The sequence below is a fragment of the Podarcis pityusensis genome, assembly GCF_964106645.2.
Source record: "Podarcis pityusensis genome assembly, chromosome: 14".
Classification (NCBI taxonomy): Eukaryota; Metazoa; Chordata; class Lepidosauria; order Squamata; family Lacertidae; genus Podarcis; species Podarcis pityusensis.
Window position 1 is genome coordinate 27,794,585 of NC_138039.1, and position 21,658 is coordinate 27,816,242.

General features: G+C 51.4%; 1 protein-coding gene across 1 annotated transcript; it reads right to left on the minus strand.

Moving 5' to 3' along the window:
• Positions 1-3,791: 3,791 nt before the first annotated feature.
• Positions 3,792-21,381, minus strand: SKOR1 (SKI family transcriptional corepressor 1; the record flags this gene model as incomplete). The annotated part of the gene is made up of 8 exons (XM_080982126.1): positions 3,792-4,210; positions 6,903-6,968; positions 8,366-8,440; positions 10,543-10,617; positions 12,110-12,181; positions 15,283-15,390; positions 16,021-16,120; positions 19,402-21,381. The coding sequence occupies 8 exons, from the start codon at positions 21,379-21,381 to the stop codon at positions 4,113-4,115; spliced, it is 2,574 nt and encodes an 857-aa protein (XP_080838252.1). The 3' UTR covers positions 3,792-4,112.
• Positions 21,382-21,658: the final 277 nt, after the last annotated feature.

Below are 21,658 nucleotides of genomic sequence, written 5' to 3' on the forward strand. Positions count from 1 at the left end.
ACCTCAGGAAATCCTATTTCCAAAGTTAATGTTTTGTGTAAACTCTGTCTGGAACTATGTAAAACTTGCTAACCCTCAGGAATGTCTCATCTTGACCTGCCTAAGCCATTGGAACCCCACCTTATGTGCATTTCTAACATTTTGCTCTTGTGACACTGAGTTTTAAAGAGGGTGTCCTTCTTCTCCACACCAAAATTTCTAACCTTTAAAAGGAGATGTCACACTTTGTTCTTGGTCCCTCACCTCCTTGCAAGGGGTGGGGGGTGGGGATTCTGTTGCAACAGAAAATAAAGATCAGCCTTCCTTTCTCTGGACCCTGCCTCAGCTCATTCGTCTCTGACCGATAACGAACTTGGGGGACGCTGAGTCCTTTAGACAGGGAGTTAGGCCATTAAAAGGCACACCCACCCCTATTTTCTGGTGACAGTATCAAAACTAATGATGTTATTAAGCAACTGTTGAACCACCACAAAAGCCTCTATCTAACTTATTGGACAGATTTATTTCCAGCACAGATTTATTTCCAGGGCTAGAATTATGGGTGGTCCCTAGATGGCCATTACCCACCCATCTCTTCCTATGTTTGATCCCTCCAAGGAAAACTTCTTGGCGTTTTCTTCCCATTTCAATATTCTGCCTTTTTTCTAATTTTAGAGGTTTTGCAGTGAAGAGAGTGTCAGGCCATGCCATGACTGTTCAGAAATTAGAAAAATAAATTCTGCACATGCTCAAAGGCCCTTTCCATCACACATCCCTGCAGCAAGCCGGGCTTTTGCCAAGGGGCCCAGGGCTTAAAATATGCTGCGACTTGGTTCAAATTAAGCTGTGAGAGGAAGACTAGGAAGTGAGTAGCGGGAGCAAAAGAGAAGCTGTGGCTCAGTGGGGGAGCAACTGCCTTCTATCTGAACATCCCTGATTCAATCTGCAATGGAATCTTTTCATTTTTGCCCTCCCATCAGATGTCAAGGAGATAAAGAACTACACAACTTTTAGAAGACACCTGAAGGCAGGCCTGAATCGGGAAGTTTTAAAATGTTTGAAGATAGATAGATAGATAGATAGATAGATAGATAGATATTTGCTGGAAGCAGGCCAGAGTGGCTGGGGAAACACACAGGGTATTATTATTATTATTATTATTATTATTATTATTATTATTATATTACTACTACTACTACTACTACTACTGTTAATCCCTCCCAGGGGATCCGATTCCGGCGCCCTCTGCTGGCCAAAGGAAGAATCGCGAGCGCTTGAGGAATTGCGCTAAGCAGGAAAGGCGGCTGTTCTCACGTTTCTTTTAATTCGTGTCTAACAGGGAGGTTTGGGGAGGGGCAGCAATCCGATGCTGCAGAAGAGGAGGAGATTGGAAGGAGGCAGATATGAGCACAGGGCTCCAGGCAGGAGATCTCTTATATTTGTTCCCCAGGAGCTGCGAACAAGCAAAGGTGGAAGGAAAGTAATAAAGTGGTTCAGGATCGTCTGAGGCAGCTTATCCGGTTTGACCCAGGAGAATGCAACACAGATCACTGGTCCATCTAGCTCAGCATTGTCTACACGGACTGGCAGCTGCTGTCAAGGATTTTCAGACAAGTAACACTCCAAGCCTTACTCGGAGATGAGGCCGATTGAACCTGGGGCAAAGCAGACTCACCACTGAGCTGCAGGCGTTTCCCATGAATCACTCTTGGCCTCCCCCTCCCCCCCCCCCCCCGCCCCGCAGCTGCTCCCCCAGATGCAGCTCAGACAGAGCTGCGGACTTGGCTTACTAACTGGTCAAACTGGAGATTCCTGCAAACCAGCCAGCACCTAAGGGCCATAGCTCAGTGGTGGAGCATCTGCTCTGCATGCAGAACGTCGCAAGCCCAATCTTCTGTATCTCCAGGTAAAGCTGCAAAAGTCTGCGGCCTGAAACCCTGGAAAGCCTTTGTCGGTCAATGTGGGCAATATTGAGCTAAAAGGTAAAGGGACCCCTGACCATTAGGTCCAGTCATGGCTGGTTTGGGGGTTGTGGCGCTCATCTCGCTTTATTGGCTGAGGGAGCCAGCGTACAGCTTCCGGGTCATGTGGCCAGCATGACTAAGCCGCTTCTGGCGAACCAGAGCAGCGCATGGAAATGCCATTTACATTCCCGCTGGAGTGGTACCTATTTATCTACTTGCACTTTGACGTGCTTTCAAACTGCTAGGTTGGCAGGAGCAGGGACCGAGCAACAGGAGCTCACCCCGTCGCGTGGATTCGAACCGCTGACCTTCTGATCAGCAAGCCCTAGGCTCTGTGGTTTAACCCACAGCGCCACCTGCGTCCCAATATTGAGCTCAGTCTAATTAAGACTATTCTATTCCTGTTTAAACCTGCCCTTGATAGGAGGGCTGGAATCCTATTTGATCTTTACAGGAATCATAGAATTGTAGACTTGGAAAGGACTCATCCTCAAGTCCAACCTCCTGCAATGCAGGGATCACAGTTTAAGGAAGGACCTCGGCTCAGGGCACGATTAGGTCCTAGATTCAATCCCTGGCAAGATTTCCAGCGAGGACTGGGAGAGACTCCTGTCTGAAACTCTAGAGAGAGCTGCTGCCTGTCAGTGTGGACTCTACTGAGCTTGATGGAGCATTGCTCTGGCTCAGTATTCGGCTTGAAACGTCAGGCTTCAAGCAGGGGTGCTGTCAAGGCAAGACTTTGGAGGAGTCTCCCGGCTACATGAGCTGGAGGGCCCCAAAATGCCACAAGGAAGTGATGGGGAACCCTCGTGCCTCAAAAGAGGGGTCCCGCGTAAATTCACCAAGTCCAGCTAGGGATGCCAACTTGAATAAAAATTGGGGGAGGGCAGGTAAGCCCCACCCCACATAATCGATCACATGACGCAGTGCACACACAGTATTTGAATGGCAAGGCCCATCAATTTGGGGGGGGGGGACCTGGCCCCCTCAAATATTTCATTGGGGGCCCGAAAACCCCTAGGTCCCTAGGAGTTGGCTCCTATGAGTCCAGCATCTAAAATGACCTCACAGCTCCACCGCTGCAAGGGAGCCTTAATTGATGATGAAAAACTGTTGCCCATATTTTGCAAAGAGAGAGACCATTTCAGGTGCTCAGAACTTCGATCAAGTCTCTCCTCGCGCCCCCAATAATAAATCCATCACCGATCACGTGTGGCTTTTCGAAGTTCGCTGCTTTGTTCAAAAGTCGAATTTTATTAAACAAGAACCAAACAAAAACGGGGGGAAACAAAACCCAAAAACGAACACCTGACAAATTTTCTCCGGGAACAACTAGGGGGGCGGGGGGAGGAGAGTCTGTTCTGGGAGTGGCCGACGCTGGCGATGATTTTGGGGGGCGGGGGCGCCAGGCGTATGTCCCGATCGCCGGCCTCTGTCTTTAAAGTGCTGTTATACATCAACAGTTTACAAGAGATGATGGTCCAGGGGGCTGGGAACATAAATAAATATACAGAATAAATAAACCAGCAAATAAATAAATAAAGAATCGTAACGAATACTGGACGGGGGGAGTCGGGGAAATCACAGTACGCTTCTTCTATCCATTGCACATCGCCGCTTGGAAGCCCCCCTCCCCAGACCAAGTCTGTGCCAGGGTGGAGAGGCGTGGACCCAAAAAGTGGAAGAGGATGGAGAGAGAGAGAGAGAGGCGGAGGCCGGCCAAGGAACTGGGCTGGGCGGAGCGGGGCGTTGGTGTGACTCCCCTTCTCACACTCCCCCCCCCCCCAAGTCAAAGGAGCTCGCCTCCGCCCCCTCTCCCGCCTTCCTTACCCTCCACCCTCTCCGAGGTCTTTTCAGTCTGCCTGTGGTCCCGATGCCATCGGCGGAACAATCCGATGCAGCCTCTATTTACACGACGGGGGCGGGGAATGGAGCGCAGGTCACTCCGGATTCCCTCGCCTGTCTTATTTACACAGCTCTGCTTCTTTCGATTCAGGCATGGCTTAGTGTCTCGCGGGCGTCCTCCCCGTCCAGGATTTCTTGAGTGTGAGTTTGTGTGGCACGCACGCCCCTCCCCCCCCCCATCCCGCTTCCACGCTTCTCTAGCAGCGACGGCTTCGGCCCCAGACTTTTGCGGGGAGGGAGGGCGCTGAATGTGGGGAGGGTCGCTCACTGGGGCAGCAAAGGAGGCTTGAAGGAACAGTTCCCGGTGCAGTGGCGGGGAGTCAGCATTTTGCAGGAGAAGTGGTGCAGTGCGTCGTGGGCCTCTGTGGAGCGGGGTGCAAGAGAGAGAGAGAGAGAGAGAGAGAGAGAGAGAGAGAGAGAGAGAGTCAAACGCAATATAAGTCGTCCCACATGCCAATCCCCCGCGCCCCAACACTCATCGGTGAAAACGGAGTGTTAAAATCCATGTTTGGTTTTCTTCTTTATTTCATAAAATTTATATGCCGCTTGATTGTAAAAGCAAAAAGCAAATCTGAAAGCGATTTACAAAAAAGATAAAACAATGTCATTATCAATATGAAAAACTAACAGTTTAAAAGTTTCACAAAGTTAAAACAACAATAGACTGCATTTCAGTGGGTTTGATTCTATGATTATGTGGCCAAGCACAGATTAAAACTCCTTGACAGCTGAGTGGTGTTGTTGGGGGGGGGGGAATCTTGACACATTGACTAGGCACCCTCAGAGCCAGGGGTAATGCAATATGGGGTGGGGGACCCTCTATCTTCCCAGCTCTCCCTAAGCAATTGAGCATCCAGGAACCCCATTGCACACACCCTTAGGGCCCCAAACCCTTCAAGATCACAGCCAGGGAGGCTTAATCTTCTTGAGGTCCATGCAATCTGGAGGTGGAGCGGCTCCACCCTTGTCATTCAGCCCAGACACTAAGATCTAGCTCTGAGGTTCCATTCTGGCAGTTCCGTCACTGGGAGAAGTGAGGTTACAGGGAACCAGGCAGAGGGCCTCCTTGGTAGTGGCTCCTGCCCTGTGGAACACCCTCCCACCAGATGTCAAACAGATAAACAATCATTTGAGTTTTAGAAGACATCTGAAGACAGCCCTCCCTGTTCAGGGAAGTTTTTTATGTTTGATGTTGTGTTTTAATTTGTTGAAAGTCGCCCAGAGTGACTGGGGGAACCCAGTCAGATGGGCAGCATATAAATAAGTTATTATTATTATCTTCATCTTCATCATCGTCAACAACCATACATCCCTTTTAAATCTTACCTCTGGGTTTTATTAAAATAGTATTTATATTTTTATTGTTGTTATTAATAACTTGACTTGGAAATGTATCAAGCCACCCTCCCTCTCTGTATCTTCACCTCCATGACTGAAGGACAAGAAACCACAGAAACTTGGAAGGAGGAAAAAAGAGGCATAAATGCCTTATACTTTCTTAAAAGGGGTAATCCTATATGTTGGTATAGGGCCAGCTTGGTGCCCTCCAGGAGTTTTTGACCGCAACTCAGCAGGCTGGGGCTGATGAGAGTTGTTGCTCAAAACACCTGGAGGGCACCAGGTTGGTAAAGACTGCTTGCCTAGACAAAAGCACACCCTGGTGAGTTCAGTGGGGTTTCACTTCCAGGTAAGTGGATAAGAGATTGTGGCCTTCAAATGTCACTGAAATCTGTGGCACTTGCTTCCGAATAAATGTGCATAGAATGGAGCTGCTTATTGCCCAAATGAAATGAGCCTTAGAAATAAGCTGATCGCCTTGATTGATTGATTGGCTGCATTTATATCCCACCTTTCCTCCAATGAACTCAAGGTGGTGTACATGGTTCCCCCCCCCCCCATTTAAACCTCACAACCACCCTGTGAGGTAGGTTAGGCAGTGGCCCAAGGTCACACAGTGAGCTTCATGTCCAAGTGGGGACCTGAACCCCTGTCTCCCAGGTCCTAATCCAGCATTAGTTCCTTTGTGGGCTGTTCAAAGGGAGACAGAGACCGTCAATCTGTGAGGCACTTTGACTAATGAAAAGGTCCCATACACAAGATTGATGCCTATTGCACCTATTCTGCTCCAGACAAGCCCCTGAGCATAATCTGTGCCAGTGTGGTGCCGTGGTTAGAGTCCTGGACTAGGAGACCAGGGTTCAGATCCTCACACATAGCCATGTAGGTCACTGAGTAACCTTGGGCCAGTCTCCAGCTCTCAGCCTACCTTACCTTACAAACTTGTTGTGAGGATAAAATGGGGAAGAGAACTATATTCTGCATATGCTGGAAGCTGTCTAGGGTGGCTGGGGAAACCGTCAGATGGATGGGGTACAAATACTGTAATGTTGTTGTTGCTGCTGCTATTTTTGTTTGTCCAGCTTCTTGGAGCAAAGGTGGGAGATAATTTAAATGGATCTGATGATGCTGACAATCTGATAATATACATATCAGTATACTCAAGATATCAGGGATGCAGGTGGCGCTGTGGGTTAAACCACAGAGCCTAGGACTTGCCGATCAGAAGGTCAGCGGTTCGAAACCTTACGACGGGGTGAGCTCCCGTTGTTCAGTCCCAGCTCCTGCCCACCTAGCAGTTCAAAAGCACATCAAAGTGCAAGTAGATAAATAGGTACCGCTCCGGGGGGGAAGGTACACAGCATTTACGTGCGCTGCTCTGGTTCGCCAGAAGCAGCTTAGTCATGCTGGGCACATGACCCAGAAAAAATGTCTGCAGACAAACATTGGCTCCCTCGGCCTGTAAAGCGAGATGAGCGCTGCAACCCCAGAGTCATCCGCGACTGGACCTAATGGTCAGGGGTCCCTTTACCTTTACCTTTATACTCAAGATATTGTTGTTGCTATTGAATAACTACATTGATACTGATGAGGGGAGTCCCTCCAGTGAGACGTTTTTGCAGAGACACGAAATTCTGACGATGCATAAAATACAGATGATACTGCCCCACCAAACCAGCAGTTTGAGGGGGAAGTTTCCCCGCATTTCCAACCAACCTTTTAGCTTCTGCTGAATGGCGTAGCGAGCTTTCCTTTCTTGGTCCAGCTCATTGCACAGGGTATCTGGAAAGAAAAGAGGAGAGAGGGTGGGTGGAGATTTGGGAGAGGGGATGAAAGGGTATTTGATCCACACACAGCCTGTCTGGCCACACTGCCTTTCATCTCTCAAGGCCCCAATAATCTGCTTTCCTTTGCACTGGTGTTTCCCAAACTTGGTTCTCCAGCTGTTTTTGGACTACAACTCCCATCATCCCTAGCTAGCAGGACCAAAGTTTAGGGATGATGGGAACTGTAGTCCAAAAACAGACCCAAGTTTGGAAAACACTGCCTTACAATATGCTTTGACAGCCCAGCTGGAAAGGGGACAAGAATCCTGTGACCCCAAAAGAAAGTGAAAGGCAACAACTGTTGAAGTTTTTAAGGTAGCCACCTTAAAAAGGTAGAAGTTTTTAAGGAGAGAGGCTTTGCTAATTGCTGCTTATTGTAGCAGCAAACAATTTGCAAGGAGGGTTGGACCTGCTAACTTCTTGCAGCAAAAGCAATGCCATGTTGCTCTGGAAAAGGGTCTAGCTCAGCAGTCAAGCATCCTCCTTGCATGCAAAAGGTCCCATGGCATCTCCAGGTAGGATCAGGAAGTCCTCTGTCTAATAAACAAGCAAAGCCACTACCAAGCAGTGTCAGCAAAACTGAACTAGTTGTATTCCCTCCCCGCCTTTTTTTGTCATTGTTGCTATAAATTGGAAATCAACAAACCTATATTTATATTAAAAACATCCCTGAGCTACATCATGATGGAACCATGGGCTAACTCTGCATAAGGCTGCTCCCTATGAGTTTTAGGAGCTTAAAGAAAAGGTTGGAATGCCCACGTCTCTGACCCACAGCAATCCTGTGGAGGGGGAGCGATCTGAAGCAAGTCTTAGAAACAAGCAGAAACACTTAGGTGGTCACATATTATTAGGAGCATCCTATTGTCTTAGACCCATTGGTCCCTCTAGCTCAGTATTGTCTACATGACCTGGCAGAAGAAGAAGAGAAGAGTTTGGATTTGATATCCCGCTTTATCACTACCCTAAGGAGTCTCAAAGCGGCTAACAATCTCCTTTCCCTTCCTCCCCCACAAGAAACACTCTGTGAGGTGAGTGGGGCTGAGAGACTTCAGAGAAGTGTGACTAGCCCAAGGTCACCCAGCAGCTGCAGGTGGAGGAGCGGGGAAGCGAACCCGGTTCACCAGATTACAAGTCCACCGCTCTTAGCCACTACACCACACTGGCTCTCCAGAGTCCCAGGCAGGGAGGCTCTGCCACTGAGCCACAATTCCACTATTATTTATCGTCGTCGTCACCCTTTTGCAAACAGAAAGGGAAGGGTGGCTTCTCCTTGTTTGGCTTTACTGGCTAGCTCTGGCTTGGGTAATTATGGGGTACGAGAGGGAGGTGGAGGGAAAATCATCCCCGTACCCCGCACAATTTGCAGCTGCTGCACCATTTCTTCGCGGTAGGCCAGTTCCCTCTTCATCTGGTCTTGAAAGTTATCTGTGGGGTTTAAAAAGGGATCTGTTACTCCCGGGAAAAAGGAAATCCGGCGAAGCGAATATATACAAACGTTGTTCCCTCGCTTCTGAATGTATCAATCCGGATTAACTGCAGACCCCCGCCACAATCCAAAAGACACAGAAACAATTTCGGACATGCTTTTTCGTTTATAGGCTTTCATTTAAACTGGCTTCTTTTTTCCGTTTAAAAGTGCAAAGGCACCCCCCTCCATATACAGTGGTACCTCCGGTTTGTATTAATCTGGATTAATTGGTAGTTTCCTTTCCCCGTCCGGCCCCGCTTCTCCCATAATCAGAAAAACAATTTCAAAGGTTTCTTTTCCTTTAACACCCCCCCTCCCCGTTTATTTTTCAGGGACAAACACTCCCGTATTAATCCGGATTAACTGGTGGGGTTTATTCACACAATCAATCAAGAATACAGAGAAAGCATTTCAGCGGCGCTTTTTCTTCTAATTTCGTGTTCTTTCTCGCTCTGTGCTCCCCTGCTGTCCTTTAAAGGAATCTTGGCGTCTGACCTCCCTTAAAAGAGAATGTGTGAAGCGGGGCGGAGGAGCAGCCGCTCTTGTAAACAAGCGAACAGTTTTGAAAGCGGTTGGGAAGACAAAAGCTAAGGAGGTCTGGGCGACCTTGAAGACCGGCCCCAAATCCAGGCCCTCTCGCCTCCTCTGCCCGAGACCCTTCTCCGTCCCCGCCCAGCTAGGCTTGAAAAGTTGGAGAAAAGTCTGGGTGGAGTATCTAATAGTCGCACCCGCCTTGCAGCGACCTCGCTATAGGAGTCCGCAACCCGAATCAAACACCCTTCGAAATGCATGGACTGAGTGACACTTCCTCCATCTTTAAGATCTCTCAAACAGAATAATTGAGGGGCGATGCATGAATGGAGGAATGCGCGCTCCACCTGCATGAAAAGCGATTTTCAGTCCTGTTGTTGTTGTTGCCCTCCCTTCATGGTAGCGGTTAACAATAATTTTAAACCTCATAATTATAACGAGTTTGAAATTGTTTACGCTCGTAATTTATGAGGATAGGAGCGGTCCTGCTATTTTAGAGGGCAGGTCAAGATTTAATTCCAGTTCAGCTACAGATTAAACACCCGACGAGGATGACGCCCTCCACACCCTTCAATAACATCGATATCTCGATTACTCTGGAATGAGTCAAATTAATTTCCATGGAACCCACTTCCTAGAACTGAGGGCGTTTCATGGGAATTACTCCCAGGTAAAGAGGTTTGTGTGCTGGGAATGAATGGAAGAGAAGATTCCTTTCTCTCTGTCCTCCAATTCCCCCTGCCTTTCGGGGTGGGAAGTTCAGGTACCTCCAAATAATCCGCCTTACAGATACAGCAATTCGGCTCAAAACCATTCGAGCCAAGCAGAAACTCTGCAAAGGCGCGAAAGAGTTAACCTATAAATTAGCAAATTAATAATCGATCGGCTGCTTCAGCCACGGCAAGAGCGCGGAATATCAGATATCAATTCCTGGCGCCTTCAATTGGCTGAAGGGTTTTAATTTCTGCTTTCCAACTAAACTCCGATTTCCCCTAAAGATGCTGAAAGCTTGCCGGTCAGCTCGGTGTTATTTGGACCGGACTTGGAAAGGGTTGCGCTCAGCTGCAAAGGGCAGGCAAAGACCTGTTTGGGCAAGTAAGCCAATGCAAACTTCGCAAGTGAAACCCGCATTTAGTCTTCAAAACCCACAACTAAATTTTATTAGGACCGATCGAAAGGTTACAAAACAGTGGCAAGCTTCAGTGTTCTCCAGAACTCTTCATCAGGTACCATGCAAGATTGCCTGATGAAGAATTCTGGAGAGCTCCAAAGCTTCCGCACTCTTTCCTAAAAATGTCCGTTGTTCCTAATAAAGGTATCGCCCTACTGTGGATTTTAGAGGTTTCTTTGCTTTCCCTTATGGACCAACGTGTCTCTCTTGGCCTTTTGTGTACATTTTAATCGGATGGTCAACAATCCATTAATTGCAATCCGCTTCCTGCAATTTCGCCCTTATAAAATGTTTTATTTGCAATCGTTGTAGAAACAGCGGCCCTTTACAGAGACTTAAGGAAGGCGGTGGATATACCTTTCAGACTTTGGAATTCCCGTTCCAGTTTTTTCCTCAGCTCCATTTGCTCCATGAGGAGTTTTTGCAACTCATCTGTGAAGAAAAGAATATTGGATTGAGCCCAGAGGGAGAGTCGGGGTAGGTGGACCCTAATCCTCTCGTTTCCCCATGGGGAATCATATAATTGCAGAGCTGGAAGGAACCTCAAGGGTCATCTAGTCCAACCCTAATATAAGAGATTTTATTAGAGAGAAAGAGAGAGAGGGAGATTGACAGCTAGGGCATTTAAATTCGTCAAAAGCTATTGTTCTAATTTCGGATTGTTGCTATTTTAAAAGAAAATCAAAACAAAACATATACGCTCAATGCATCTTCACTACCAGCGCAATCCAACGCCTGTTTACTCAGAACTAAGCCCCTTGAGTCCCAGGTCAGCGGGCTTCCTTGAACCCCAGCTACAAATCTGGGCTGAGGAGGTAAAGATCCTCCTTCCAGATGCGCCCTGACCCGGTGAGGAACCACCCATCTCACTCTCCTGCTTGGATACTGACAAAAGACCCTTTCAATCTCTCCATTCCATACCACAGCAGAAACCCATAGCGAGGCTGTCAATGCGCATTATGAACGGGCTCCCCCCGCCGCCGCCCCAGAGATGGATAGATAGATCTAGAAATTAGGTTCGATGGGCCACAGATCTCGAGGAATCGCTGCTAATACGTCCCTCTCAAATCTACATTAAGACAGGCAGGCGAGCCAACAGGGTCTCCTGACCTAGAAACGTGAATGAAAACGGGGGGGGGGGGGTAGCGAAATGCGGGAGGAAGCGCGTTTGCTTCATCTGGTGACTGAAGAGCGAAGGAGACGTTTGGGCTACGGAGTGTAGACAAGAGAGACTGGATGTAGGCAGACGACGGGAAAAGAGAGAGAGTTTGTGTAAATAACAAGGCATGTATTTAATAAGAAAAGAAGAGCTACAGTCTCTCCCCGGTCTGGTGCCCGGTCAGTTGGTTAATATAAGAGGAGTCTGCTGGATCAGGCCCATCTAGTCCAGCATCCTGATCTCACAATTGCCAACCAGATGGGAAACCCGCAAGCAGGATCTAACCATAAGAGCCCTCTCCCTTCCTCTGGTTTCCAGCAACTGGGATTCAGAAGCATTGCTGCCTCCCACTGTGGAGGAAGAATATAGTCATCGTGGCTGGCAGTCACCGATTAGCCCTCTCTCCATGAATTTATCCAGTCCTCTTTAAAGCCATCTGGGTTGGTGACCATCACTTCCTCCAGTGGCAGTAAGTTCCACAGTTTAACTGCACGCTGCGCGAAGAAGCACTTCGGTTGGACTCCAGCAGGATAGGGCTGATGGGAGCTGTAGTCCAACAAAATCGAGAGGGCACCAGGGTGGGGGGAAACTGAGCTAGAAGATACCAGGGGAGGAAGTCCGAGGGGGAAGAATCGCTGTGGATTAGCCCTTTGTGAAAGTTACCCTTAGATGCTTCCCACTGTCCTCGACCTTCTTTGCGCAGGCCCCGCTCCTCTCCCCGCCCCCTTCCCTCGTCCAGCAAAACCACCAAAAAGGCACTCTTACCTCTGGCGAGATTCCCAATGTCTTTCTCCCCCAGTTGAGTCCCGGTGACGTCAATGCTGACCACCTCGTCTCCTGTGCCCAGGAAAGAGGAAAGGCAAAGGGTGAGAGCTGATTCCGCCCCCGCCCCCCAAAACGCGCACACACCCTGGCAAGGGCACCAGAGGAACCAAGTGTAGGGGGAACTCCCCCCCCCCGCCCCATCATCTGTCCTTGGCGGGCAGTAACAATGGACAACTTGGAGGAAACAAAAGTAGAGATGCGGTTGGTGGAGATTATCATACATTTGATAATCAAAATTACTGTGAGACTCTGACTCCTTCTCGACATTTGTGCACATGTTGAAAGAAAAGACCCCGATCGTCCCTCCAATATCACGCGATGACATGCACGTGTGGACGGGCCGGCATTGGCCCAACAGCAAGAGCTTCGCGTAACCTGTCACGGCCTCAGACACCAGGCAGAGCCAGTTCAGGCATTCAAGAGCAGAGCTGTCAAGTGATGCTCACGCACGTGTGAACTCAGCCTTCCTAGCATTGCCATCGCTTCCAGGCACACCGCGCTTGCACCCGGTCGCTAACATCTCTGGGTCCTGCTAGGCTTGTCGTAGCTCCTTTTTACCTACTCTATATATTACAGCATAGAGCCTTAAAGCGTGTAACAGCTGATTTTAGAAGTCTGGCACAAACCCGGCAGAACTGGGAGCACATTTACTGGACACTTAGTTCTCGTCTGAAAAAATGGGCATAATGGCGACATCTCTCACACACCGGTCGTGACTACACGACCAAATGTAACAAAGATGGCTTTGAAAAGGCAAAAGTGACATACGGCTTAGAAATCCCACCCGCCTCCTTTTTTGCAGACTCAGTTTGCGCTCAGTATCAGCCCTACACACCACCCGACCATAGGCACGTGTGAATGGCCGTTCACAGATCTAAACGCCACCCAGAAGATTTGCATACTGCGCCAAACGCTGGGTGCTACTAACTGCGCATTAAGGTTAGACAATGCAAAGGACCTGCGTTCCCACGTCAACCAGACCGCAGCTTAAGCGGTTTCCGGGTCCTTGGGGTGGGACCCTAAGGTGTACTCAGTCTGAGAGTAAGCCCCGCCGAGTCCAATGGCTTATTCATTGGCACCTTTCATTTAAGGTGGGGGGCGATTTCCAAGGAATCCCACAGACAGTCCCGGGACTGGCTCTCGAGTAAATCGGGCTGTTGTTGCAAAGGGGCTGAGAAAGACTCTGGCAGGAGAAAGCATCGAAACAGCCCCGCGAGGGGATCCAGGTGTCGCCCTCTTGAATTAACTACCGACTGAAAATTTCAAGAAGGCGGTTTGGCTGGGGGTGGGGGCCAGAGCAGCCGCCGCCCTTGAATGGAAACCAAGCGGTTTCTTCCCAGCCAAATCCCGCTGCTCCTTTGCGCGGAAAATTTACCACCGAAATTACAGAGAAGCGTGGAAGGTGTCGGGAAGGGAGACAGCGAGGAGTCCCAGCCCCCCTTCCCCCGTTTAAGGAGGCCTTGATTTGTAACATCTCGCTATACCGTCGCCATTCCTTCGTTCTCTCTCTCTTCCTAACTTCAACTTTAAATATTTATTTACCATGTATTGGAGGGGACGGGGAGCAAACCTCTCACTGAGATCTCCAATACATCTGGCGCTTCTTCTCCCCTTTTAAACTGGGAGGGCTGCCTTATATTATTTAACTACGGTCCGATATATCAGTTCTGAAAAAAAGATGAACCGTGCTCAGATGGGCGTAGCCAAGCGGGGGGCAGGGGGCAGTTGCCCACCCCCAAATCAAGTAAATCAATAAAAATATTTAACTAACTGTGGTTCTGCCGCCCTAAGATAAAGCCCCCCTCCCAATAAATCCTGGCTCACGTTTTTCCCTCCTCCGCCACACGCACGTTTACTTCCGAGAAGTTTCATTGATGCTACATTACACATTGAACTTTAGACCGAAGCCCTGGGACGGATGGAGTTATATACCCATCGAAGTAGCCCTAAACAGCCTTGGCCAACCTGGCGACCCCCCGCCCCCAGCTGATTTCAACTACAACTTCCATCAGTTCCAGCATTATATAGCTCTGCTGGGTGGCGGGGTTCAAAGCAGCTGAAGTTGTTAAGAAGACCGGGGGGGGGGGGGCTATGATTTACTTGGGAAGTCAATATTAGCCACTATTGACACGAAGGGTTGTTTCCAATGCCAGTTCGACTCAAGAGTTGACCCACTGGAATTAATGAGCATGGCTAACTTTGATCCATTCATCTCAGTGTCTCTGCTGTGCGTAGTAGGACTTCGTTGAATACAGCTCCTAAGTTAACACTCCTTTCACTGCCACTTAGTACATAGTAAAAATGCTTGCGCTCACAGCTATTTCTCTCCCAGTCCGTTAACAGAATATGAGTGGGAACTACTGCAAAGTTTTCACTTACAAAGCCCATATCCGTATACAGAGGCTCAGTGAAACCTCTGGCCAGAACAGGACTCATAGCAGACCCGGTTGTCTTGATGCTCCCTTTTATCCTAAGTTTGTGGTCGTCTTAGTGCAGCCAGATGTTTCGGTCAAAGAGTCCCGCCATGACTGCTTGAGGATGGTGGGACTTGAAGTCCAAAACATCTGGAGAGGATCAAGCCCAGAAAGGCTGTTTTAGGGGCTTTAACTCCAGAAGCCCCAGCAAATCTAGGCACCGAGTCTTTCGCTAATAATCAGCGTCAACCAACCCTTCTCTTCCAGTTGTGAAGGAATTTATTATTATCTCGGTCAATGAAAACAGGGATGACAATGAGGGCACATCCTCAGCGAATTTTGGCCACCAGGAAGTTTCCTTTGGTTGAAGGTGAACCTGACCATTAGCCAACTGGCCTGGCCGGATGGCTAAGCACCTCCAAGAGCAGGGGGCACAGCCTGGAATCCTCTGATCCACCTCCTATGCGCCGCTGCTTCTGCAGGGTAGGTCTCCGAGGCAAGAGGGCCTTTAAGAACACCTTTGCTAACCTGGTGTCCTCCAGTTGTTTTGGATTGCAACTCACATCAGCCCCAGCCAGCAGGGCCGTAGGAAGTTGGGGAGGTGATGCAGCCCCCAAAACCTGGAGGCCACCAAGTTGGGAAAGGGCTGGTTTCAGGGCCGCCCACCCTCCTTTTTCCAAAGTCAGCACATCATTTTACCTCGGTCGGTGTGGGCTGGGCTGGGCTGAGAGACGCTCCTTTGGTTCTGATAGGATTTCTTGCTCTCCAAATCCTCAGCTGTCGAATGATTGTCTTCTTTATCTGGTTCTTAGAGCGAATAAACCGATTTTGCAGCACAGGCAACGAAAGTATGAGCCTGATATATCCTTAATTACATAATTAAGGACAAAGTCCTCGTTAAAGCCTTCTTAGGGGACAGCCTAATCGCCTTGCTAAGGAAAGGAGCTTGCTCCTTGGGAAGCTTTTATCCCACCAGTTTTCTAACCACCCCCCCTCCACCGACTCCTTACTCAAGCAGCGTTCCCAGCTGCCCTCCTTCTATGGGGTGGGGGTGGGCGCGCGGCGTCGGCTGCGCTTCAAAGAAGTGGGCTTTGCAGAGTCTCTCCTTTGGAGAGTTGAAAACATTGCAATACGACCCCCGGAAAGAGCATGCTTGATTAAACGCCTGCAGGGCACAGTCTATTTTCTCCCTCCCCCCACCCCACAAATAAATAAATAAAGCCAATAGCAATATTAGACAAACAATATTGGCAGGTGAAAGTTTTGTTTAAAAAAAATGACTCCTGGTTTATTTGAAACGTTTGGCCAAATATTACTTTTTTAAGGAAGTGGAAACGTTTTGACATCAATTCAGGCAATTATTAAGACTTTTGACATCAAACAAAAATCCCGCCCCTGATGCTTCAGAGTATCTCTAGGCACGTGGTTCATACTTACCATTCCTCTCCGGAGTGCAGAGGTAAGGGGTTGTCTGTGGGCCCAGAGGGGTGCTGGCTTTGAGAGCTTGCGACCGATCCTCTCTGTCTTGCGGATACACCTGTGAAAGAAACAGCGCAACAGTTACATTTATTATTATTTTTCCTATGCTCCACTGTTTATTTTTTATTCTATTTGTTAATTAAAGTTATGCCGCCGTGGGAAAATCTCTCTGAAAGCAAATAAGTGAGACCCTTCGCCCCCCAAAAAAAGCGTTCCAAACGCTGCCAAATTGGAAACTCTTCGTTGTCCCCCGCCCAGCTTTTCCGAAAACAAGACCCCGCTCCAGCTCAACTCAGAAAACTAATTGTCCATTGGGGAGAGGGAAAGGAGTGGGGGGTTTTCGGCGGCTGTGTGTGTAAAAGGTCTCTTGTCCTGCACAGAAAAAGCCACTTCAGCTGCAATTTTCTTAGAGGTATATTTATTGGGGACGGTAGAGGAAAATTAGCCCCCTTCCAAGTCAGCCTTGGAACTCAAGAGTTTTTCAAAGCCTGCAAGCTTCTCTCCCCTCTGACCTGCACACCCCCCCGGCATCACCCCCACCTTCCCTTTCTCAGCTCCTCAAATCTAGCAGTACTTTAATTCTATCAGCTTCAGCCAATAGATCCGGGGGTGGGGGGGAGTGACGACTCTTCCTAGGTAATCCGTGTCCTTATGGTTCCCAGGGGTCGTGCCTGAAACACTTCGTGTCTAAAGAGTGTGGCGGGGTGGACCCAGGAAGCTGTGGGGTGGGTGGGGGTGGATTTAGGGAGGATTCATGCTGGTGATCCAGTCCCATTGGAGGTAGTTAAAATGGGGAGGGGGAGGGAGAGAGAGACCTACTTCCTAATATTGAAAGGAGAACTCTCCTTTTCAGCTAAGCGAGACACCGCTCTCCTCCCACCCCACAGAAAGCGGGCTGGGGGGGGGGAGTCCTCGCTGTGGCAGTCCCTTGACCCCTCCCCGTATTGTATTATCTCGATTAGCGTCCTCCCGCTTATTCCTAGCGTCGATAATTCTCCCTCTTGTCAACTGTTTTGCGCGGGATGAGGACTAGAAACTTGCGTTGCCTCGCTCCACGCGCACAGCGTCTCTTGCCTGAGGACTGCGCTCAGACTTTTAGGATCTTTGCAAGTGGGTCAGTTCATACAGCAGCGGGCCAGTCACTGCCTTCACTCAGTCTAGTCTACCTCACAGGGTTGTTGTTGGCATTAAATGGGGGGGGGCATGTACCACACCTGGAGCCCCTTGGAGGAAAAGGTCTCCAGAAACGCGGTAAATAAATAATGATTTAAAAACTCTCTGTGGGGAGAGGGCTTCCTTCCCAAATCCATTTGATTCGAAGCGTCTTTCGAAACGCTGCCTTGGTGCGCCCCTTTAGCTGTTGCCGGAGCAACCTGGTTCAAAGCCACCGCCTCTGCCATAGAGAAATTGGGGCGGGCGAGGCAAGTCCTCTGGGCTTCATATTAATTAGATGCCTGCTATGGCATCTGCCCCTCGATTCCGGGAGAGATGGGGCCCACCAGCCGGTCTTCCAACGTCCGGAAGCCGCTTTAACCCAACTCCCAACCTTCGCGGCGCTGCGAGCTGGGATCTGTCCACGGTGCTGAAGACAGCGCAAGGGCAGCGCGGTGCTTTCGCAGCATTTGCGGTCTTTTGGCAACGGGTGGGATGCACACTTTCAAATCCGAGCCGTAAATTAACGGAACTGGAAAGGTTTTGACACTTCGGCTGCGATCAGGGTCAACCCACCGCGTTCTCCCAGCCCAGGCAGGTACAGTCATGGAGAATCGTATCACGTGGTTCAGGGCTGGCCTGGCTCAAGCCCACGGAGATCCCATCAATGCGTTATTAAGAGTGCAGAGTTAGGAGGGTCTCACTAACTTGTGCTGAGTTTGCCCAGGGACATGGAAAGCTGTTTCATACCAAGTCAGGTCATTGGCTCATCTAGCTCAGTATTACTTACACTGACTGGCAGCGGCTCTCCAGGGTTGAGAAACGGGGATCTCTCCTCCTAGCTTTACCTGGAGGTCCCGGGATTCAACCTGAGACTTTCTGCATGCAAACCAGGTCTTCTAAACTACCCCTGAGCTACGGCCCGGCCTTTCTCCTGAAAATGTGGGAAGTAATTTGCAACTAAAGTGGGGTTACTTGGTCCAGCATCCTTTCCTTACCTGGCTTGTCTTTTTTTTTAAAAAAAATCGATAATTCCACAACCTACTTGAGCAGATAAAAAAACAACTTTTAAACCTCTCGGACTTCTTTTCAATATGCAACTGAAAGCCATTCGGTCGCACGCAATTAAGTTTTACTCAGAGTAGACCCATTGAAATGAATAGACCTATGTTAGTCGTGTTCATTAATTTTCATGGGTCTGCTCTGACGAGGACTGGTGCTGGATCCAACCATTGGTTTCTGACCTCCTTCCTCTCTCCCTTGGAAGAGTCTCCCCGCATCCCAGTCTCCCCCAGGCGACTTTTATCCGAGTTCAGTAAAACCTTGCGCTCCTGCAGGGTCAGATTAAGAGGCCCTTAGCGTTTAGAAGATTATGATGCACCCCTCCAGTCTAGTATGTAACTCAGAATAAAAACAATACTAAAAGCGGGCGAAGTGCGCGTAGTGGGATGAAAGGAAGTCTAACAAAGTTATGATTTTCCCCGACCACAGACAACCAATTCGGAGCATTTTTTTAAAAAATTCTTAAAAATAAAATAAAATATCGGTTTGTGAGCGTGTGTCCCTGTTCTGCTGGTGCTCCAAGCACGTGCTTGGTCTGCCTATTGGGAAATCCAGAGCTGCACTCGCGAGCAAAACCTCGGAGCTCAGGGTCACTCTTTCCTCTTACTCTTGGTCTTCTAGACCAGGGAAGACTCAGACTCCCAATTGTTTAACAAACTACAAACGGTCCGTCTTCCCACCTGCCTGCTTATATCAAGTAACGGGGTGGAGGAGGGCAGGGGGTCCTTATCGGGCAGGACTGCAAGCTCCCGTCTGATTAGGAACATGCATTGCTGGGCTGAGCCTGGGCTCCCAGCCTCCCTACTTCTTAGCCACTATTTTGCGCAAAGGTTATGGAAAATCAGCAAGAATAACGAAGTAGAAGGTCCCACAAGCCCGAGGTCCTGTCCTAAACCATCCACCCACCTGCATCTGGCGGCCACGGCTGGGAGAAAGTCTCTCAATAACACCCCCTGCCGCGCGCGCGACCTCCCACTCCGGCGCTGGAGAGCCGCCCAGACCTAGATCTGAGCGACTCACGCTCTCTCCGTCGTGGTGGAATTCGGGGCGAGGACGGGAGGGTCAGGAACTGGCATCGCCGCCCTTGGTTCCCACCCCGCTTCCCCATATCACCCCTCCTCGCACCTCATAGCCGCCCCTGCTGTTGCTCCTGGCCGGGGGGCTCCCTTCGGGCTCCAGGGCCTTCTCCGCAGGCTTCTCTGCGGCCGCCAGGACGCCGACGCTGCCAACGGCTGCAAGAGGCTCCTCGGTCTCGGTCAAGAGAAGCTGCTGGGGCGGAGAGGCTTCCTCGGCTTCCTCGACGGGCACCTCTTCCTCGTCCTCGTCCTCGGGAAAGCGGTTGGATTCGACGTCCACCTCGGGCTCGTCCACCGTGTCGTTGCCCGGAGAGAGGGAGCGGTAGCTGGAGCTACCCTCGCTGAGGAAGTCCGGTGAGAGGTAGCCCGGGCAGCCGGTGGGGCCTCCGTAGGCCTCGCGGGTCCCGTAGAGCTTGGCTATGCTCTCCGCGTCTTTCACGACGGGGCGGAAGGCCGACAGGTAGCTGCCTTTCCTGGGCAGGGGCAGCGGGGGCAGCAAGGCTTCGTCCCCGGAGCGCTCCTCCTCCCCGACGGCCGCAGCTCTGGAGAGGGCGCTGGAGCAGCGCTCGCCGTCGGCGGCCCCGGATCCCGAGCCTTCCTGTGGGGTGGCGCTGCTGCGCTCGCTGCCCGACGGCTCCGACCCTTCCAGCTCCACGTGGCCGTGGCTCCGCAGGCCCAGAGGCTCTACTGCGGCGGCTGCGGCGGCTGCGGCGGCGGCCACAACAACCGCCGTGGCAGCCGCCTTGGCCTGGCTCTGGGCTGGGTAGGGCGGCACCGGGAGGCTCCCGGAGGCCGGCCAGAACATGGGGAAGGACGGGTAGACTCCGCTGTCCTTAGCCGAGCCCCCCGGCTGCTGCTGGGGCTGGGGCGGGTGGGGGTGCGGCGGCCCCCAAAACATGCCCTGCGGCAAAGCACCGGCTTTGACCTGGTCGCCTCCTCCGGCGCCTCCCAGGGAATCGTCCTGCTTTTTGGGGCACAGCCCGAAGGCGGCGGCGGGGAAGCCGTAGGGGGGCGGGAAGAGAGGCGGCGGCAGCTTCTGCAGCATCCCGAAGCCCTTGCTGGGCACCGGGATGACCGGGTAGCTTCGCACGGCGGCGGCCGGCCCGTGCGCCCCCGTGGGCAAGCCCAGCCCGCCGCGCTCCCCGGGCTGCTCCTCGGCGCCGCTGCAGCGCAGGCTCTTGTGCACCGGGGGCAGGTCTGTGGAGGAGGGCGGCGGCGGGTGAAGGGCGCTCTTGGCCGCATGGGAGGCGCTTCCGCCGCCGCCGCCGCCGCCCGCCCCGTGTAAGGAGAAGGTCCGCTTGCGAGTGCCGCCGTTGAACATGGCCTTGACGTCCTCCCAGGCGTGGCTGAGGTCGTCGGTGGCCGTCTTGTCGCTGAGCTTGAGGTGGCGGCGCCACGAGTTGAAGTTGGCGGCGTCGGGCTGCGTGTACTTGGCCTCGGGGGTGCGGTGGGAGTGGAAGATGAACTTGTTGGGCGAGAAGTACATGCTGCAGTAGCTGCACTTGATGCACTTGGCCCGCGAGCTGTTGTAGCGGGCCGGGATGAAGCTGCCGCGCGAGCCCCAGGCGCACTCGTGCACCACGTCGAAGGCGAAGTTCTCCGGCAGCTTGGGCGGCTTGTGCTCGCCCAGGAAGGACTTGCAAAGGCGCTCGGCTTCCCGCTTGGTGATCATGCCGCAGCGCCGCGAGGAGATGGGCATGGCGCCGGCCCGACGGAGAATCTCCAGCTGCACCGGGGTGCACTGCACGCAGGTGATCCCCAGCGCGACCCGACGGTTGTGGATCTCATTGTAGCTGTAGTTCTTGAGCAGCGTGTTGGAGATCTGCGCCAGGCACAGGCGCTCCTGCCCGTCGATGACGAGCGACACGATGGGCACGCCATACAAGGAGGTCTCCCCGACTTGGTTGGGCTTCAGGGGGCTGGCGCCCGAGTAAGGCTGCAGCTCCTGCTTGGAGTGGGGCGAGGAGGAGGAGGAGGAGCCAGAGTCTCTCCCAGTTCCCAGCTGACTGGCGGCGGCCAGCGACTCCATCTCCCCCCCAGACGGCCGAGCTCCTGCGAAGGAAGAAGGAGAAGAAGAAGAAGCACTCAGGACGGGAGGAGGCTGCCAACATTTTCTTACGAAGTGGTGGGGTGGCGGAGAGGAGGGGGAAGCCGCGGCTTGGGGAGGGAGCTGGGCGGGGGAGACTCGACCCCCCAGAAGCCCAGAGGCTCGCCGTCGAGGCAAGAGCCGTCGCCGGAAAGAAATAAGTACAGACCAAGTTCACCGACAGCCGGGCCCAGTCGATCCAGCCTGGAGAAAAACTCCT